This window comes from Lissotriton helveticus, chromosome 5_1 (assembly GCF_964261635.1).
Source record: "Lissotriton helveticus chromosome 5_1, aLisHel1.1, whole genome shotgun sequence".
Classification (NCBI taxonomy): domain Eukaryota; kingdom Metazoa; phylum Chordata; class Amphibia; order Caudata; family Salamandridae; genus Lissotriton; species Lissotriton helveticus.
In genome coordinates, this window is record NC_136065.1 from 1,808,943,226 (window position 1) to 1,808,961,974 (window position 18,749).

At 45.4% G+C, this 18,749-nt stretch overlaps 1 protein-coding gene across 6 annotated transcripts in view; it reads right to left on the bottom strand.

Moving 5' to 3' along the window:
* DNAAF19 (dynein axonemal assembly factor 19) overlaps nt 1–18,749 on the bottom strand; it is a 38,958-nt gene that overhangs the window by 14,083 nt on the left and 6,126 nt on the right. For 4 of the 6 annotated variants that reach the window (XM_078645141.1, XM_078645142.1, XM_078645143.1 and 1 more), the window contains exons 2-3: nt 13,213–13,371; nt 11,677–11,809 (exon numbers count right to left, since the gene is read on the bottom strand). In XM_078645141.1, coding sequence (XP_078501267.1) covers nt 11,677–11,809; nt 13,213–13,355 — 276 coding nt within the window. In that variant the 5' untranslated portion in view covers nt 13,356–13,371. Of the gene's footprint in view, nt 1–11,676; nt 11,810–13,212; nt 13,372–13,897; nt 13,973–18,749 lie in introns of those variants that run through there. The other 2 variants (XM_078645145.1, XM_078645146.1) reach the window with 2 other exon arrangements.

Genomic DNA, 18,749 nt, shown 5'->3' on the forward strand with positions numbered 1-18,749 from the left:
TTCTTCCTTGTATTCCTTGTAAAAGTCAGCTGTGAAGCCGTCAAGACCCAGCGCCGATGAACTCTTCAATGAGTCAATGGCTTCAATTATGGAGTACGGTGTAATGGGCTCGGCCAGAAAGTCCTGCATGTACTTCTCCAGGAACACCATGGCTATCTCATTTATATACGACCCCGGGTCTCGGTGCTCCCCCAACAGTGCAGAGGTGTAAAGAAGGCGGTAGTACGATAAGAAGGTGTCGCTAATGTCGGGAGTGGAAAAGTGTGCCCTGTGAGTCCAATATGTCAGTGATGTATGCTGCCTGGTGTGGTGGACGGAGCAGTTGTGCCAGCAACCTGCCCGGCCTGTCTCCCTCACCATATTGACGCGCCGTGTAGTGTTTGCCCAAAAACCGTAGCTCCCTATCTGCGGCGTCTCGGAACTCTAAGAGCAGCTCAAGTCGTTTAGCCTCACGGGCTGGCGAGGAGTCACGAAGAATCTCCCCCTCCACAGCCGAGAGTTCCGCCTCTATGCGGGTCAAGGTGGTGCGAATCTCACGCAGGGCCCCAACATGCTTGGCGATACAAACTCCCCGAATGGTGGCCTTGAAACCCTCCCACAGCGTGGCCCATGTGGTCACTGAGCCGGTATTAATGTCAAAATAGTCATCGATGGCAGTGCGGACCTCCTCAGTAAAGACCGGGTCTGAAAGGGCCCTACTCGGGAAACGCCACTGTCTCTCGTATCCACCCAACCCCGGAATCGCCAGAGTTAACATCACAGGAAAGTGATCGGAGAGCGTGCGCGGAAGAGTGGCAAGATCATCCACCCACCCTGCCACGCCCGGGGAGAGTAGCCAGTAGTCAATTCTGGTGCTAGTGTTATGGAAGCTTGAATGATGAGTGTAGGCAGGGGCGTGCGGGTGGAGTCTAGCCTCCACATCTATTAGGGAAAAGTGTGAGCAAATGTCCGCCACCACCGAGCGGGCAAGTGGCTTGCAATCCGGGGAGGAAGAAGTGCTGTCTCTGCTAGGGTCCATCAATAGATTGAAGTCGCCACCCATTGCCAATAACTCGATGTCTGAGTGGAGTAGAGTAAGCTGCAGGTCTTGGAAAAAGGCCGGGGAGTCGGTATTAGGGCCATAGACCCCCACCAGCGCAATTTTGTACCCAAACAACACTCCAGTGATTAACGCATATCTGCCCTCCCCATCAGTTTAACTGCCAGTGATCACAAAGGGAACATGCTTGTGTACAAGAATTGCTACCCCCGTGCATACCTACTATAACTGGAAAACACCCTGTGGGTACCCCAACCCCTAGCCAGGGAAATGGTGTCTGACTGTACCAGGTGGGTTTCTTGTAGGAAGAGGACATCCACCCTATGACGCGCTGCATAATTCAGGACCTGCTTACGCTTCCGCGTGGTGTTCAAGCCACGAACATTCCATGACATCAACGTTAGTCTGGAAGGACCAGACTGCAGACCTATCCTGGCCATATCGCCCTACCAAGGACAGTAAACAGTGAGCATGTATCTGACAAGCCTATTCCATGAATCTCGCAATCACACACAAACAAAAATTTCCACAAAAGCGACATACAACCCATCCCCCACCCACCACCCAGCCTCCCAACAACCTCAGAGAGGCAGAACCCAAACAAGCGCTGAACAACAATGCAGAACACGGATTGTAAAACCCATAGCAGGAGGAAACATGTCTGCAATAAGAAAGATATAAAACCCCAAAAGAAATTAAGCAAACAGTCATTCGCCATAGGGGGTAGCAACGCCACTCCATGCGGGCATCCCAGCAAAGCGACCAACGAACTAATGGCCATTAAACCGCACCCAGCAGAGCAGAACCATCAACAACAATATAGGAGGGCCCAAAGAAGAGGTGACATTGGTTATTCAGCCCTGGCCTGTTTCAGCAAAAAGGTCAGCACTGGACTGTGTGTCAGTCTGAGGCGGAGAGTGCGGCCTGGAGCCGGAAGCCGAGCCCTGTTGCTTCTTGTAGCCATGACAAAAGTCTTGTGCGTCCACCGGAGAGTCAAAAATGCGGAACCTGCCGTTCACCTCAACCTTCAGTCTTGCCGGGTAGAGCATGCCATATTTCAAGCCGAGGTTACGGAGGGTGGACTTGACTCCAGCATATTTCCGACGAGCCTCCTGCACCATGAGTGTAAAATCCGGGAAGAAGGACAATCTGCTACCCTGCCACTGCACCTCCCCCGCCTCCCGCGCAGCGTGGAGCGCAGTGTCCCGGTCGCGAAAGTTCATGATCCTGGTTATTATAGGTCGAGGTGGTTGTCCAGAGCCCGGGTTGGGCCCCAGCGACCTATGTGCTCGTTCGACAACAAAGCCAGCAGTGAAGGTATCTTTGCCGAATAGTTCGATGAGAAGATGTTCTACAAAAGTATCAAACCGGCCCGTGGCTGTCGTCTACGCCACACCAAGGATCCGAATATTATTGCGCCGGCTACGCGCTTCCAAATCCTCATTTTTAATGGCCACATCTTTGAGAATTTTCTCGACCCGTTCCAGACGTTTCAGCGTTTTCGCGGCACCATCTTCAACATCCGATATCCTGGATTCCGCCAGGTCGAGTCGCCGGTCATGCGCCTGCACCTTGGAACCCATGTCAGAGAGTTTTTGTTCAAGGCTATCAAAGCGAGTGTCCAGGGCCTTAAAGCCAGCGCGCATTTCTCCCATCATGGCGGCGACCATGGACGCCGCGTCCCCCGCGTCCGCCGAGCCAGTAGCCCCAGAGGCCGATCCAGGCGGAGGATCTGCAGCGAGGAGGGATGTTTTATCGAAGCTGAGCTTCCTCTGGTTTGGATCCCTCTTCCCCATCGCTAAGGCTGAGCGGGAAACGCAGCCGCAGTGGCAGCGCAGGAGTCTCCAAGCAGCGAGGCGGAAGACAGGGCAAGATGAAATCCCGGCAGTCCCAATATCAGGTAGGCCCCAGGTGCGTGCGCAGGCCCAGGCGACGGCCGGTGAAGGCAAGCAGGCCAGAACCCTCGAGGACAGAGCTATGGCACTCAGTGGCAGTGGCGGTCCAAGGCCATAATACAGTGTGGGTCAGGCTCTAGCAGGTAAGCGTCTCTTTATGTAGCACCGCAGGGTGGGGAGCGACCCTCTCCTGATTACCAGGGCAGGAGGAAGGGGGAGAGATCAAGTCTCCCAGCAGGCATGCGTAAGGCGGGGCCGCTGTTTGCCACTGGGGCAGTACAAAGAAGAATAGGTCCGAGTTATGGTTTCACTAGTACACAAAATCAGTTCAGTATTTGTTTATACAGACATTCACCACAAAATTTTTACCAATTGAAAAAGAATTTTTATCGAAAAAATATATACAATGTTCAAACCTCAAATGGCATTTATTTATGCAAGGTTGTTGTTTCAATATTTTGCAACAAATTCTATCACGTGCATACAAAAACAATGCTTCAATGTAATTGTAGAGTCATTACATTCGGAGTGCTCTCTGTGAAGAGGGGAAAGGAAGTGCAGAAGTAGTGAGGGACAGGGTAAAGGTGCTGTGACTTTTTAAGAACATCGCGTTAAAATCAAAAACGCCTTTACAATCTAATTAGCGAAAAAGTTCCCAAGTTACATCACACATAGGTATAGATCAATTTTTCTTTTGAGTCCTATGGTGTGTTCGATTGGCGTAGTTCTACGTTTCGACCCCATGTACGCTAAAGGGTTATTCATGCCTCATGTTGGGGTCTTCGTCAGGACAGTAGTTAGAGAGCCTATAAAATAATGCGAAGGCTAAGATTAAATTGCTGTGGTGGGTTGTTATAAAGTTAAAAAGAGAAACAAGATTTACATACATCAATGGACGGTCGCCATCTGTGCCGTCAAATAGTGGGCCTGGGTGTGCTCCTGTAATTTCTGGAATACATAATTTAAGGAAAAAGTCTCAGAGGACTATTTGAGGCTGTGGGCCCAGACTTAGTTGAGTGAAAACGTAAGCCAATAGAAATCGGGGAGGACTTTGCCACTGGGGGGCGCCGCCGGGGTCCCTAGCCGCCACAACCTCAACCCCCGCCGCCCCCAGTCAAGCGCCAACGCACACCGCCCGAAAACCAGCGCGGGCCCGAAAAACCGAGGCCCCAGCGCGCCCCCCGGCCAAAGGCCGCGGTCGCGCCCCAGGAGCCAGGCACCCCCAGCCGGGAGCCACGGAGGAGGGGCGGTGCGAGAGAGGGCCCAGCGGGGACGCAAGGGGAGGAAGGAGGCACGGCGGCCGAGAGCCGCGCCGCACTCACCCAGCGCACCAGCGCAGAAGAGAAGATGGCGCCGAGGTCCGGAGGCCTCGGAACTCCTCCGCCGTGTACGCCGCCGTAGGTTGCTCCCGAGATGGAAAAATTCACCCAAAGGCACCGGGCGGCATCAGCGACTGGATCCGTGAGGCTGAGAAGGATCGGAGCAGCGGATCATATCGCGCTCGTTGCAGCCGGGAGCCCGCATGGAGGAGCTTCACGGCAGAGCAGCCATTTCGCTTGCCGCCGTGGCCACGCCCCGTTCGGCAGATTATCTTTAGCTGGTGGTCTGTATTCATTCAAAGGAAGACGATAATGGACACACAATTATCTGTTTCTAGGTTTATTTTTGTGAGCTACTCCCGTATTATGTGTTTTGACCTTAGAGAGCATTTTCAAATGTTGAGTTCTTCAATGTATATATCCTGGTGTGCACAAATGTATTTCCTAGTCTTTCTCACAGATGGCTGATTTCACATTTTAGTATTAACCTGCATAGGGGTATTACAATTATTATAGTTAATTATTACCACAATTCAATTTTTCACTTACAAGATTGTAATTGAAACAAACATTCTTGTTTTTAATTAAAAAGTGTTACTGTCAAGAGCATCCGAGATTGAAGGAGGCAGAAGGGAACAACTCTTCAAGTTTTGTCTTTGCTGCGGATTTCCTAGCTGTCATTAATTTATTTGAATTTTGGTGAACCCTTAAATTGTGTGAATATCTGACTGATCAGATGCATGACATTGCTATCACAATCCAATCTATTTACTTTTCAAAGAGGAAACACAGTAGACTTAAGTCTGACCACACTCTGAGAAATGTCCTGGAGCAAACCATTGAACATGGACGCCTTAAAAAGCTCTCTAAAAGCAAACAAGTCAGCAGCATCAATCACAAACAAGCACTGGCGTTGCCAATAGGTTTCGCATTTGGAAAGTTGGAGCTATTGGTTTTGTAAATGACATTTTATATTTATATATAGAACGTGGCATTAAAACCAGCTCTTTAGTTAATTTATAATTAAAAACAACCTGGAGTTGTATTGATACGGAATTTAAAACTTACAAAAACATCTCTAAAGTACCGAAGCGCATCAAATAATGTGTTCTTTTTAAATAAAAAAATAACTCCATTGCACAAAAGGTGTATCTTCGTGAATCTGTTGTGTACTGTGTTCTTGTGGACTGGTTATTGTTGTCGAAGATTGGTTTTGATTTATTTTTTCCCAAAAAATCTCTTTCAATTAAGTATTTTAAAAGTTTTGAAGCTGCATCTTTATAGAGTGTTTTACTCTGCACCCTTTATTGCCCCAATGACTTTGTTTGCCCCTATGAACAATGAAAATATTCGCTGTGAAATATTGATTTTGCACTTACAGTTTTTGTACTTTAAACGTAAGGAAACCTCTATAACGTGTCTTGTGCGGATGGGTCGTAATGCCTCTCCCCTCCCTCAACAATTGTAATAAACAGCATTTATCATTTAGGCCTCGATTTTGAATCCGGCGCTGAAGTCAAACCAGAGAGCAGGGGCTGAATTCGAGGGTTGAGATAAAGTGCTGTAAAGTGCGTCTTTCTGCAGAGATGTATGAGAGGAATGTGTGAGAGGGCAGGCGCGGTCTCTTAACCCGGCTCTACTCCAGTAATAACAGGCACTTTGACCTTTGAACTGTAATAATAAATGTGCGGACGCTGGCTTATTTCGACACTTTCTCCAAATAACCAGTTTTATTGGGTGACAAGTACTGTCCAAACTCTCACCACTGCCTTTTCTTTTCACAAGGCCCCTGTGGGCTTCCCGTTCATTGGTGAAGGGGGTGTGATATTATAGCGCCTACTGGTGTGTGCCGAGCTTGCCTTTGTGTCGGCCTGCTCCAATTAAAGGGAGAAGGTGTTGGCTTCCCCCAGTCACACCCAAGGGCACTTTTGGTGGCCCTGCGATAAAAGTGACAGCACTTTGAAGGAGCACTTTAGCAGGCTGGTGAGACTTCTTCCTAATTCATTTGCCCCCACCCCTCCCCTCCCCCCTTAATTGCTGATCACCCTCTAAGCTTCGGCGCTTCCTTACCGGGGGAGGCTGGTAATGCTGATCTCAGGGGTCCCAGCTGGGAATCCTAGCCTTGTTTGTGGAAGGAAGCGCCGCCTGCGCTTATCTGATGCTTCGAGGCCCCTGCATCTGTCTAGGCGGCCGATAGCGTTCTCCGTCTCCGAGGCCCCTTCGGAGATGTTGCTGGCAACATTAAAGTTTAAGAAGCAAAGAAAGACACGCAATCCTTCCCTAAACACCGGCCCCCTCCCCATGCCCCCACCGACCCCTCCCCCGTCGTTTCACTATCGGTCATGTTTTTATTTATTTATTTATTTATGCATTTTTATATAGCGCGGACTTTACCCGAAGGTGTCAGAGCGCTTCACAAAAGGAACAGAAATGAAACCTAATGAGAAACATTACAAAAGAACAGATTACAAAAGCATACGTTACGTTACATAAGGTAATAGTGACAATTGAGCAAACAAAATACATGAGGTAGTAAAAATTGTGAGCAACCATATGAGCATCTTGACTACAAGTCCCAGAATTCATTGCAGAGTTAAAACACGGTGTCCTTGATGACAGGGAGTCATCTGGTTAGTGGCCCTTTCTTCTAATGACAGACATGTTCTTTAAACAACTCAATGAGACCTTTCCCCAAAAACCGAGTGTTTCTCTAATTATTTGTCCAATTGTCGAAACAGGATTTGGAATGCTCTGGCGCTGGCTGCATTAAGGGGGCAGGGAGGCGGAGTTCCCGGAGTCAGCAGGGGTGCGAATCTGTTTGCATTCTGAGGTACAATGTCTGCTGCATTCGGACAGCCAATCAGCAAATGATGCAAGGGAGGAGTAAGTATTGAAGAGGCATTGTCGCCTTATTAAGGGAAATAAATAGGTTGGGTGCAAAAAAACACTATTGTAGTGAAAGTAAATAAAGAGCGTTCTGGGTGAAGCTCTAATGCGATTTAAAAGTAACGCTTTTGTTGCACTGTATTATCCGAGCTTCAACATAGCATCCGTCAATGGCTTGAATGCGACTTCCATTACCATTACATTCTCTCTTTTTTGTTTGCTGATATACATATTAATAAGGAATGCGTGTTTTACGTTGGGTTGGCAAAAAAGTATGTCATTTGGAAGAAAAAGTAAAGCGTGAGCAGGAGGGGGCAAAGGGAGAGAAAGAGAGAGAGAGCGAGAGAGAGAGAAAAGTAAAGCGCGAGCCAGAGAGAGACAAGGGCGTGAACAGGGATGTAATTAGGGGGGAAGGAGGGACGGAACTGAAGTGCTGGTGGGCAGAAAGAATGCTCTGGCGCTGGCTGCATTAAGGGGGCAGGGAGGCGGAGTTCCCGGAGTCAGCAGGGGTGCGAATCTGTTTGCAATCTGAGGTACAATGTCTGCTGCATTCGGACAGCCAATCAGCAAATGATGCAAGGGAGGAGTAAGTATTGAAGAGGCATTGTCGCCTTATTAAGGGAAATAAATAGGTTGGGTGCAAAAAAGCACTATTGTAGTGAAAGTAAATAAAGAGCGTTCTGGGCGAAGCACTAATGCGATTTAAAAGTAACGCTTTTGCTGCACTGTATTATCCGAGCTTCAACATAGCATCCGTCAATGGCTTGAATGCGACTTCCATTACCATTACATTCTCTCTTTTTTGTTTGCTGATATCATACATATTAATAAGGAATGCGTGTTTTACGTTGGATTGGCAAAAAAGTATGTCATTTGGAAGAAAAAGTAAAGCGTGAGCAGGAGGGGGCAAAGGGAGAGAAAGAGAGAGAGAGCGAGAGAGAGAGAAAAGTAAAGCGCGAGCCAGAGAGAGACAAGGGCGTGAACAGGAATGTAATTAGGGGGGAGGAGGGACGGAACTGAAGTGCTGGTGGGCAGAAAGGACGGCCGTGGGAGGCGGATTAGGGAGATGCGCGTGCTTGTGTGGTCACGTGACCCGCTTTTGTGGCCACGTGAACTCACATGCACTGTGAAGAAACGCCAGTGGTTTCACGAGTCGGATCAAGCACTTGAATTTTCGCCTATTACATTCGCAAGCGAATGATAATAGGCGAAACCTAAAAAATTAAAATAGACTGATGATTTAACACATTTATGGTCTTTGTTGCTTGGTTAAGTGCACACCACTACACTAGAACAAGCAGATAAATGGACATAAGAAATCACAACATTAAAACAGAACTATAGAACAAGCATTGGCATAGCCAATAGGTCTCGCCTTTGGGACCTTATAAGTGTTTAGACATGCAACAGTTAATGTTGTTGCACCAAGGATATTGTGCTGCATTACTAAATACTTATAAGGTCCCAAAGGCGAGACCTATTGGCTATGCCACTGCTTGTTGTTATTGTCTTTGTTTTTTGTGACTTTAAGTGATACTGTAAGTGCGAGTCTGAATAGATGAAGCAATTAATAGAAAAGCCTATGGAAAATGCAAACATACCCAGAAATAATCCCATCTGTGTCTTTTGAGCCTGCGAGTGTGTGCCTTTGCTTCCATTGGTTTCACTGCCTCTGTCATGAAACGTGTAGTCTTGGATGCATGTTATAATGCCTATCCACAGATTAGTCTAAATGCCACATGGCTGTAATTTACCCGAAGTTACTTAATGGAAGAGGTTATCGTGAATCTGATTTATTCTTGCCCATTAGCCCGGTACTTGATGAGCAGAACGATTGACACTGTTTTTAAGATCTGGCCTAGAGACCGCTTAAGCTCTATTTTTATCCTCATATTGTAAAACATCATACATAAATCGTAAATACGTGTATACAACCAGCAACGCGAGGGTCGATGGAGGAATGTTGGTGGTAATTAAAGCAGGACAGAGGATGGGATGGTGTGGCAATGTGTGAAAAAAGCAAACAAACAGCTGGGAGGAGGCGGGGTGAGGGAGGAGCAGAACCAACACAAACGACGGAGCAGCAATGGCAGGAGCGAATTAGGAACTATGCTTGGCTTGGATGCTGAAAACTAAGTAAACAAGTTACAACCGTAGTCAGAAGAAACCTTTTTTTTTTTTAGAAAGAAGCAAAAACATTTGTGATAACTCAAAACACCCATACTCCAAAAAGTACCACCACCCAATTTTCTTGCCGTTTTATAAGTCTGGAAAAAATACCAAACTGGAAAAAAAATTAACATCGCTAATTAACAAATAAGGAGGTGCGGGTAAAGGAGAAAATCAAACCATTGTGACTTGTACAGGTCACTTCTACAACAACTATACTTCTCTCCCTCCCACCTTGTCAGAGCCCAGCCACAAAAATAAAAGTTCAGAAGAAAGGCTACTTTCTTCTGAACCTGTTACTTCTGGTATTTTCTGTTACAGTTTACTGGAAAAAGGCACCTTGGTGCAATTGCTTCAATGGGAGCACACAGACTTCAACTCCCACAAGGCAATAGGTCGTCAAATAAAAGGGGCTGGAACATGGTCTCCAACCAACACAGACCGAGGTGGTAACTCAGCCACGTCAATTTGTACGGAGCTTTGAAACATGGATTTGTACTATTTTTGTTTATTAGAATGGCAGAAGGGAGAAGTTCCGTGCTCCGATCCGGTCAACAAATGCTCGTGAAAAATAGCATTACATTATTGACACTTATAATTCTCTCTCTCCTAAAGGGTACTTCAAAGCGCATCACACTCGGTTCTAATTTTATATTGCTTTTCTGGGTAACAGTGCATTACAAATGTTGTGTGGGGACCCTCCTCACATTTAGCCTTGATCCTAGCTTTTTAGTGCTTTTCCATCTTGAGAAAACGTTGTGAAAGAGCTGCAGGGAGCTATGTAGAACCCCAGCATAAGTACACTAAAAATAAAAGACACCGTGTGCAGTAGTGCAAAAAGGGACACAAGTGGCTCGTAGGCACTTTGAAGCAGCCGGTACTTCTGTAATAAAAAAATGACTCACCCTCCCCCCCCCCCCCCTGCTCCCCTAATGACACACCCAAAAAGAGCGAAAACACGAGAGGCTTCGAAGACTGGGAGCAGCAACATGAGGGAGGAGGGGGAAGTACGGTGGGAGAGAGAATCGTGCAATTGGTGCAGACATGCACGATTGGAGAGAGCATGTCAAGCCAATCCTTGAGCAGAGACAGCTTATCGGCAACAGCTTATCAACACAGCTGCCCTCGGTTCTGGTTTTCACATCCTTTTTGAGAGCGTTGCATTGTGTGCGAACCGCGACGAACAAAAGAAAGGTGACTGCCATCTTGACAAAGCGATGTGTAGGAGCTATGTAGCACCGTGTAACCCCCGTCATAAGTAAACTAAAAATAAAAGAGACAGTGTGAAGTAGCGCAAAAAGGGAAGTGAGATGCCCGTAGGCACTTTATAGCAACCGGCACTAGTGTTTAAAAAAATAAAAAAGACCCGCACCCCCTCAAAAAAAGTACAAAGACACGAGAAGCCCGGAAGACTGGGAGCAGCAACATGAGGGAGGTGCGGGCAAGTACTGTGAGAGAGAGGGTGTGCAATTGATACAGACATCCACTCCTGGAAAGAACATGTCAAACTGATTCTCGAGCAGATCAATGCAGCTGTTCTCGATTTTGGTTTTCCAAAAAATCAGAACTGAGCAATGGGTGCTTATGCAGGGATTAAGAAGATTGCTTGGGAGGGTAAGAAAATCCAGGGTCGAGTGACAGTGTGCCGCCCGCCAGGAGGAAACTGACTGAGGGGACGGTCATATTGTGTACTTTGTGGAGGAGTTTTTGGGATTGATGAGAATAATTTAGCAAAGACCCTGCTTCCCTCCAAAGCCGCTCAGTTCATAAGTTGGAGTAGGTAGGCTGCTCAGTTGTTCGTCAGGAGATGGACTGCGGGCTTTAGCCAGATTGTTGATAAAGCAAATGGCCCGACCTGTCTCCCGCGCCGCCTGCGCAGATTGTGTAATCTAGAAATTACTTTGGGAAGTTATGGAGGGCCGTCGTGTGACGTGATCAAGTAGATGTGATTGTTTTGCTCTAATCACACCCTGCTGCTGCCTTTTTGATGTAAAACACAAAGCCTTTCAAATCAAAGTTTTCTTTATTGTCATGCCTGTTCATTTCTATCTTTCGCAGCCTTGAAGCAGAATGTGTTAAGGGTGCCCACCAGCGATGCGCTTCATGAGCCAAGACGAGAGAGGAAAGCCAGATGGCGCCTCTGCACGTAACTGTGCGCGTAACTGCAAGATTTGGGCCACAAGCAAAAGCGTGTAGTGAGCTTTTTAAAGCTCACTTACTAAAATTCTCGCCAGAGCAGCGCATGCGCTGGCTTAGGCGAGACCTAAAAAAAGGAGGAAATAAAAGTCACTTTTTTAATTGCAAATAGATGATGAGCTGATTAAATTGTACACAAACTATTTTCAGGAATAAATTGTTTTTTACTGACCTGGGATATTTCTACTGTGCTGTCCTGCTTGGCGACAGCTTGTGTAGCATAGGAATTCCATGGCTGGTTCCTTTTTCCTCCAATCTTGTCCCTTCGTTCGAGGGGTCGCAGGTGTGAGGCCAGGACGATATCTCTGTAAATTAATATCTATTTAATTGCTGGGGAACACAGTAGAGTTACAGTAGAGTTGCATATCTCAGGACATAAACAGCCTTCCAGCAGGCCAGAGACATTTACTTTGATTTACCAATCCTATTTGGCCAATTGGTGCTCTGAAGCCCAGTATGGTTACTGTAGAAGCAATAGAATAAATCACTGTGGAAAAACCTCTATATAAAATACCTTAAATGGGAACATCAGTCAAAAAAACAATATTACCACCTCAGCAGCATCCCCTGCCAGTCCCTTTTTTTAAAAGTCTGGGGTCTTATGAAAGAAATATTTACCGTGCAGGGAGACAGCAAACTGCTGTTGCCAACACCACTATCTTCCTTAAGCTCTTTATAGGGCTATTTACTCGGATTTAAAGATGCTCCTGATGCCGTCATGATTGGTCAAGCACCTGCATGACAGAACACATTCTTTCCAGTGATGACATCAGTCTAGAGTGTGAGAATCTCGATGTGTATCACTGGAGAGAACCTAAGACAACATGGTGGCTGGCAGAAGCAGTTCCCATTCAGCTTCTATTGTATTTAATTCCATTTTGGGAACATAGTCGCCCTGATCACTATGCCAGTCATGCTTATTCTCTTTTATGGAGACACAGGAGATGCTTGAAGTGCCTAAAGAAGATGACAGACAAAAGGACTGCTGTGCTGAAAATGGTGCTCACAATCTGGGAACATGCAGGTCCTGAAACACACAAAATGTAAGCGGAGGAATGCTTGCTATAAATCTAACCCCTGGCAATAGCTTGTGGCAGCAATACTACCCATCATTCTTCTGCTCACCATGCCACCTCAGTTTGGACCCAGCTATACGCAAATCAGTCTTGACCCTGCCCCAATGGGAACAGTTCAGCCCGAACTGTCAACCCAGGTCCTCCCTGAACAGGAACACAAGCAACCCAGGACCGGTTTTGCCCTAGTTATGGGGTCATCAGACAGGTACAGCTTAGTTCCAGCAACACAATGAGCTTGGGACCACCGTCTGGGCATACCCCTGCCACTTAGGGTGGTACATGAAACACACTAACGGTGATGGGACACTGTTTGAAATAAGTCAAACCACTGGCAAAAGCTTGGAGTAGCACTCCACACCATCGTTCTTTTGCTCATCATGCCACCCCAGTAAGCAACATGTAGGTCCTGCCCTTGGGCTAGCACAGAATATCATATACTACATATCATTTGTGTGCAATATGTTATATTACTGCACACATTTAACTCATTTTGCTCACGGTCCATAAGTGACTAACCAGCAGCACAATCTGGAGTATCAGCGTGTGGGAAATACATGAATATTAACACAAGACTTAGCCCCTGGTCTTTATCAAGAGCAGTGTAAATGTTTGACCATGATTCAGTTTCTTACCGGAACTCCTCATAGGATGCAACCTTCTGATGCACTGCCCGGAACTTGGCATTGTTTTCTCGCTGGTACTTTTCATCTGCAGCGACAGCAGCCTGGAGCTCACGCTCAAGGGCAGAGAAGTCTATAGAGTCTGATCCTTCCATCGTTCGATCTGAAGAACTTCAGGAAATAGAAAGTGGTGAGGCCAACATGCTAGCTATTTGTTTTCGTACTGTGGAGACGGAACATTGTCAACTCAGTTCTAAGATCAACAGCAATAATGACCACAGAGGGAAACGTTTTTGTGAAAGTCTAGGTAAATGACGTGAAGGGTTTAAACCGCTTCTACCATTAAAACGCCTCCCCCTTCTACCAAAGCGTGAGGTTCACAAAGATAAGAAAGGTTAAAGTAGAAATGTCTTTTAATTGCAATATTATTATCTAAAATATAATAACAGAAATGATAAACCATCCTGGATTGCCCATGTACTCCTAGCTATTATACATAAGCCAGGAGCAAGGGTGTTAAGGACTTACCAAAATCCTCAACCAGATTCACAAGGATAAGAAAGGTTAAAGTAGAAATGTTTTTTAATTGAAATATTATTATCTAAAATATAATAACAGAAATGATAAACCATCCTGGATTGCCCGTGTACTCCTAGCTATTATACACAAGCCAGGTGTAAGGGTGTTGAGGGCTTACCAAAAACTTCACCCAGAAAATTCGTCAGCGAGAAAGAATCTGTCTGTTCTGAATGATTGAGACTAATTGGTGACTATATCTTCCTTGTCCCTTTAAATATAAGAACCTTTTCAAAAAAACAAAATGTATCAATGAGAAAAAAATCCTAAAATATCTGAATAGCCTTAGTCAGCTCAAACACAATACTCTCTCCTACTAGGAGCCAGAATGGAAAACTGGCAGAGTACAAGGATAGTCACCTTAATGAGAGATTGCAAATTATGAAGTGCGTAGACCTGGTGCATTTTTGTCTTATTCTGCTGACATTATGATGTACTAAAGAAAAGATCATAAAAGGAATAGTCTTAAAATGCAATAATGTTTATGGATGGGAAGCAATTATTTTTCTCAGCAAAAAAAGAGACAGAGTGAAAAGAATTTAGTGGGAGAGTTTCTCTGAAGGAAGCAGTGTATAAGCAGAACAGTTGTAAAACGATTTTTCTTAAGATATGCCCTTAAGGTAACAATGTCTTTATTCTTACTACAAAAGTTATTTTGCAAGAGAATATGAAAATTGAACCACATACATATAATTTAGAGTTGAACAGGGAGAAGCAATTTGATGCAAAACAACACAGTGGGATGAGGGCAAAGAAGCTAAGGGTTTACCCCGTTTTTTTTTAAGAAAAAGAGAAACGTTACCCACTCACATAACATGGAAAGGCATGGGGGGGGGGGGGGAGGTGAAAAGCTATATATGCACACCTTGTAAAAAAAACGGAAGGGAACACATCCCCTCTTGTGATTCTTCTAAACTGTCTAATACCCCTGTTACCCACATGCTTACTCTTGCTTCCTCTTTAACCCCGAATTCTTTATGCTCTGCTGTACGCTCCTCTCCTTATGATCACCACTTGAACAATCCCCCCCATCGTCCACCCTATACATCTCTTCAACGACTCCTCCAGCCTCTCCCACTTACCCCCTTATGTCCCCTCATACCAATAATACACTTTCTTCTATTCACCTCTCTCCTTCTGACTTCCATATCACTTCACCCTCTGATGCACTCTATCCTCTCCCTCCTTGCTTAACCGCCCCCATAACCCCTCAACAGCCCCCACGTCTCCTCCACTGATTCCTCCTTCTCATAATCTCTTGTTCTCTCTTGCAACCAACAATATACCAGATACGCCAACCCTTACTGTCTCTCCACCTCAATTACCAAAGGGTCTGCCTAAAATGAATGCCTTACCTATGTCTACCTCCTGTGTCCCCCCTCTCCCCAATAAGGATCCTCCCCCACATTATAAATCCCCTCTCCTGCCCCCCTCCCAGGTTATCCCCCCCTTCCTCACCACAATCTCCCTCTCCTAGATAACTCTAACTCTTCAGACTTCCTAAAAACTACTGACCCACTCCACTCCTCACTTCTTACACAATCACTCCTTAATGGTGAACTTCTCGTTTCGTCCCTTGTTTTAGAACTCACCTCCCTCAGAACTGATGTCTCACTCCTTGCAAAAGCCCACTCTTCAGATCACGCCCACACAACGGTCCCCTCACAATACATCTTATCGTCGCACATCAACACTCCTCTCACTTCTCCTACAAACAGCCCGCCTAGCGTGGTTACCAACACCAACACTCCACCTTGCCCACCCCTCCCTCGTAACTACACAACCCCATCCAAACCCGCTGAACTTACCAAAATCGTCCCACCTTGCACTGCCAACATATCCTCCCCTCCACAACATGATTTTGCCCAATGACCCGGGGAGTTAACTTTTCTACGAACTGCCCTGCCTCTCCCTCACCATCCTCGTCCACTATTCCCCCTAACCATCAGTCTACTGTCCCAGTTCTCTTAGGAATGGGCAGACTCCCCCTTCATCCAGCATCACCTAGACCCCCCCAACAACTTAGACATATCCTCCCCTGTCCCCCCACCCAATTGCCCGACCCCACTCCCCTCTGTTGCATGTTGATCAACTGACGATCCGCCTCCTGCCACGCAACGGATATTGCAGAAACCATTCTCAGTGAAAACATAGACATCGCATTCCTAACCGAAACTTGGCTCAACCCCCACTCCACTCCTATCCTCGACTTGTTTATTCCCCCAGGTTATTCCATCATTAAGAAAGATAGAATCGATCAAAATAGGAGGTGGCCTTGCCCTAATCTTTAAAGATGAACTTAATCTCTCGCTAGTCCATCTACAAGACCCTTCCACCTTTGAATACCTTTGTGCCGATCTTAATATTCCTGGCTCCCCCACCATTCGGTTACACACTATTTACTACCCCCATAGAAATTGTATCTCCTTTACTGAGGAGATGTCTGATCTTTTATTCATGTAATATAATTTAATGTGGGTGGTGGAATGCACACCTTTCTTTTCGTTATGTGCTCAGTAATTTGCTTTTTTCTTTAATTTTTCAATTTCTTCATCACAGTAGTGGCGTGCAAACTTGATAGCGCTTCACCCAGTGCGCTTGAAATACATCAAACAAAAGGAACCGGGTTAGATCCCTGTACAAGCTGCACAGCCATGGATGCATCAAAGGAATCAAATTTGAAATTGTAATCCTCTTTTACTCTTTTTCATTATTACTCCGTTTCTCAAACATTTTTCTCCGTTTTTGCAATTCATTTTATCCATTCAACTTCCCACAAGTAATATCTTTTTCGAGCACAGAAGAGTAAAACGTTTTCACCAGTCACAATAATTTATTTTAAAATCCAATGCATTTCGGGAATATTTTCCCTTCCTCGGGGATATCTAAAATACAAATATTCAAAAAAAGACAATCAGTATTATTATCAAATTCCACACCCTAAAGCTGCGTATTCTTATGAACTCTACCTTATGTGTACCCCATTAAATCTCAACCAGCATCATGCCTATATGCCTTGCTCTTGCCAAAATTATCTGCAGTGCTAATTATATACACACTTTCTTTCTGGTACCTAACGATATCCTGTTCCACCCCTGCATGCCTTGCTGTAACTTTATGATTGCAATGGTTGAAGCCCTTTGCCACATTTAAAATTGCGAGCTTTTTATTTCAAGAGCGGTGCTTTCCTAAACCTTAGACATAGAAACGCCTACCGTGACTGCTTATTCCTTGCTAGATGCAAGATTTAATTTCATCTCCTCCCGGTGCTGCTAACCAAATATGAGGAACTCTTATTCAAGCTTACATTCCTTCTCAGCTTCACCTCGCGGCTGTCTGTAACCGCTATCTTTTACTACTTTAAGCACGCACATTTGCTCTGACTATGCCCTGCCTAATTAACCACACATGTGTTTATAGAAAAAAATCGCTCCTACTACGCAACTCAACCTCAATCCTCCCTCCCAACATCCCTCGGTACTGTGTCTCCCAGCAAGCATCAAAATTACAACCGTGAGTGGTATACATTCCACAATGTTTCGAGTATTCAGGTACCATTCTACTTACACAAAAAAGCCTCAACTAATGTCAAATCAGCAATGATGTACACAACCCATGTCGCCAAGTGTAGGAACATAACAGTAATAGTAAACCTAGTATCACATGTCCAATGGAAATATGTTACTGTTCGAGTCTCTTATGTTCCTTCTCCGATCGTCTTAATTTAAGACTGGTGCAAACCTCTTCTGAGATATTGATTTCACTGTATATTAGCCAAACTTCAATTTGTCCATATTACATATCTCCTTTTTTAATCATGGGTGCAATCCAACCGAAGGACGAACTTCATGAGATATAATTTAATGTGGGTGGTGGAATGCACACCTTTCTTTTCGTTATGTGCTCAGTAATTTGCTTTTTTATTTAATTGTTCAATTTCTTCATCACAGTAGTGGCGTGCAAACTTGATAGCGCTTCGCCCAGTGTACTTGAAATACATCAAACAAAAGGAACCGGGTTAGATCCCTGTACAAGATGCACAGCCATGGATGCATCAAATGAATCAAAGTCGAAATTGTAATCCTCTTTTACTCGTTTTCATTATTACTCCGTTTCTCAAACATTTTTCTCTGTTATTTCAATTCATTTTATCCATTCAACTTCCCACAAGTAATATCTTTTTCGAGCACAGAAAAGTAAAACGTTTTCACCAGTCACAATAATTTGTTTAAAAATCCATTGCATTTCGGGAATTGAAAAAACTGAGAAAAATGTTTGAGAAACGGAGTAATAATGAAAAAGAGTAAAAGCTTGAACATCCTGTGATTTTGGGCAAATCGCTTAATCTTCCCGTGCCTAAAAAATGAATGTGTTGGTGGAATGCAACTAGTGCTCGTCGTGTAAACGAGCTCTGACACCCTCGGGTCGAGTACGCGCTATATAAAACTGCACAAAAATGTTTAACAAGTATGCTGCTGCAGTCTGGGAAATGCATTTTGCAGGGTGCTGTACTCAATGTACAAAGAGCTACCCCGGTCGCTAATAAACACACAGCAGAGGGGAGAGGGCTGGTAAGGCTGGCTGCTTCTATACTGGAAACGCTACCGTTCTCATGTCCTGACCGTGCTGTTTGAAGTGGCCACGCCCGGGTGTGGAGTTAAAGAATACACGAATAGAACATGCATCTTGTGCGTGCCTCGGGGGAGTGATAACTTACTGATCTTGTTTTAAAACGAGGTCATAAACACTAAATACCAGCATTTGCCAATGTCCTATAAACCCTTTCAGTGATGTTGTGCATCCCAACGGTGCTATACAGACAATATGGCATACGTGAGGCGGCACTCTAGTTCTTTTTTAGACGCTTTTCCCACATGCCTAAATGAAGTCCACAGGTGGGTAGGGCTTCCGGGACTTCCGCCCATTCTCTTCCGGAATAACATGAATAATAAAAAAAAAGGCAGGGGTCGAGT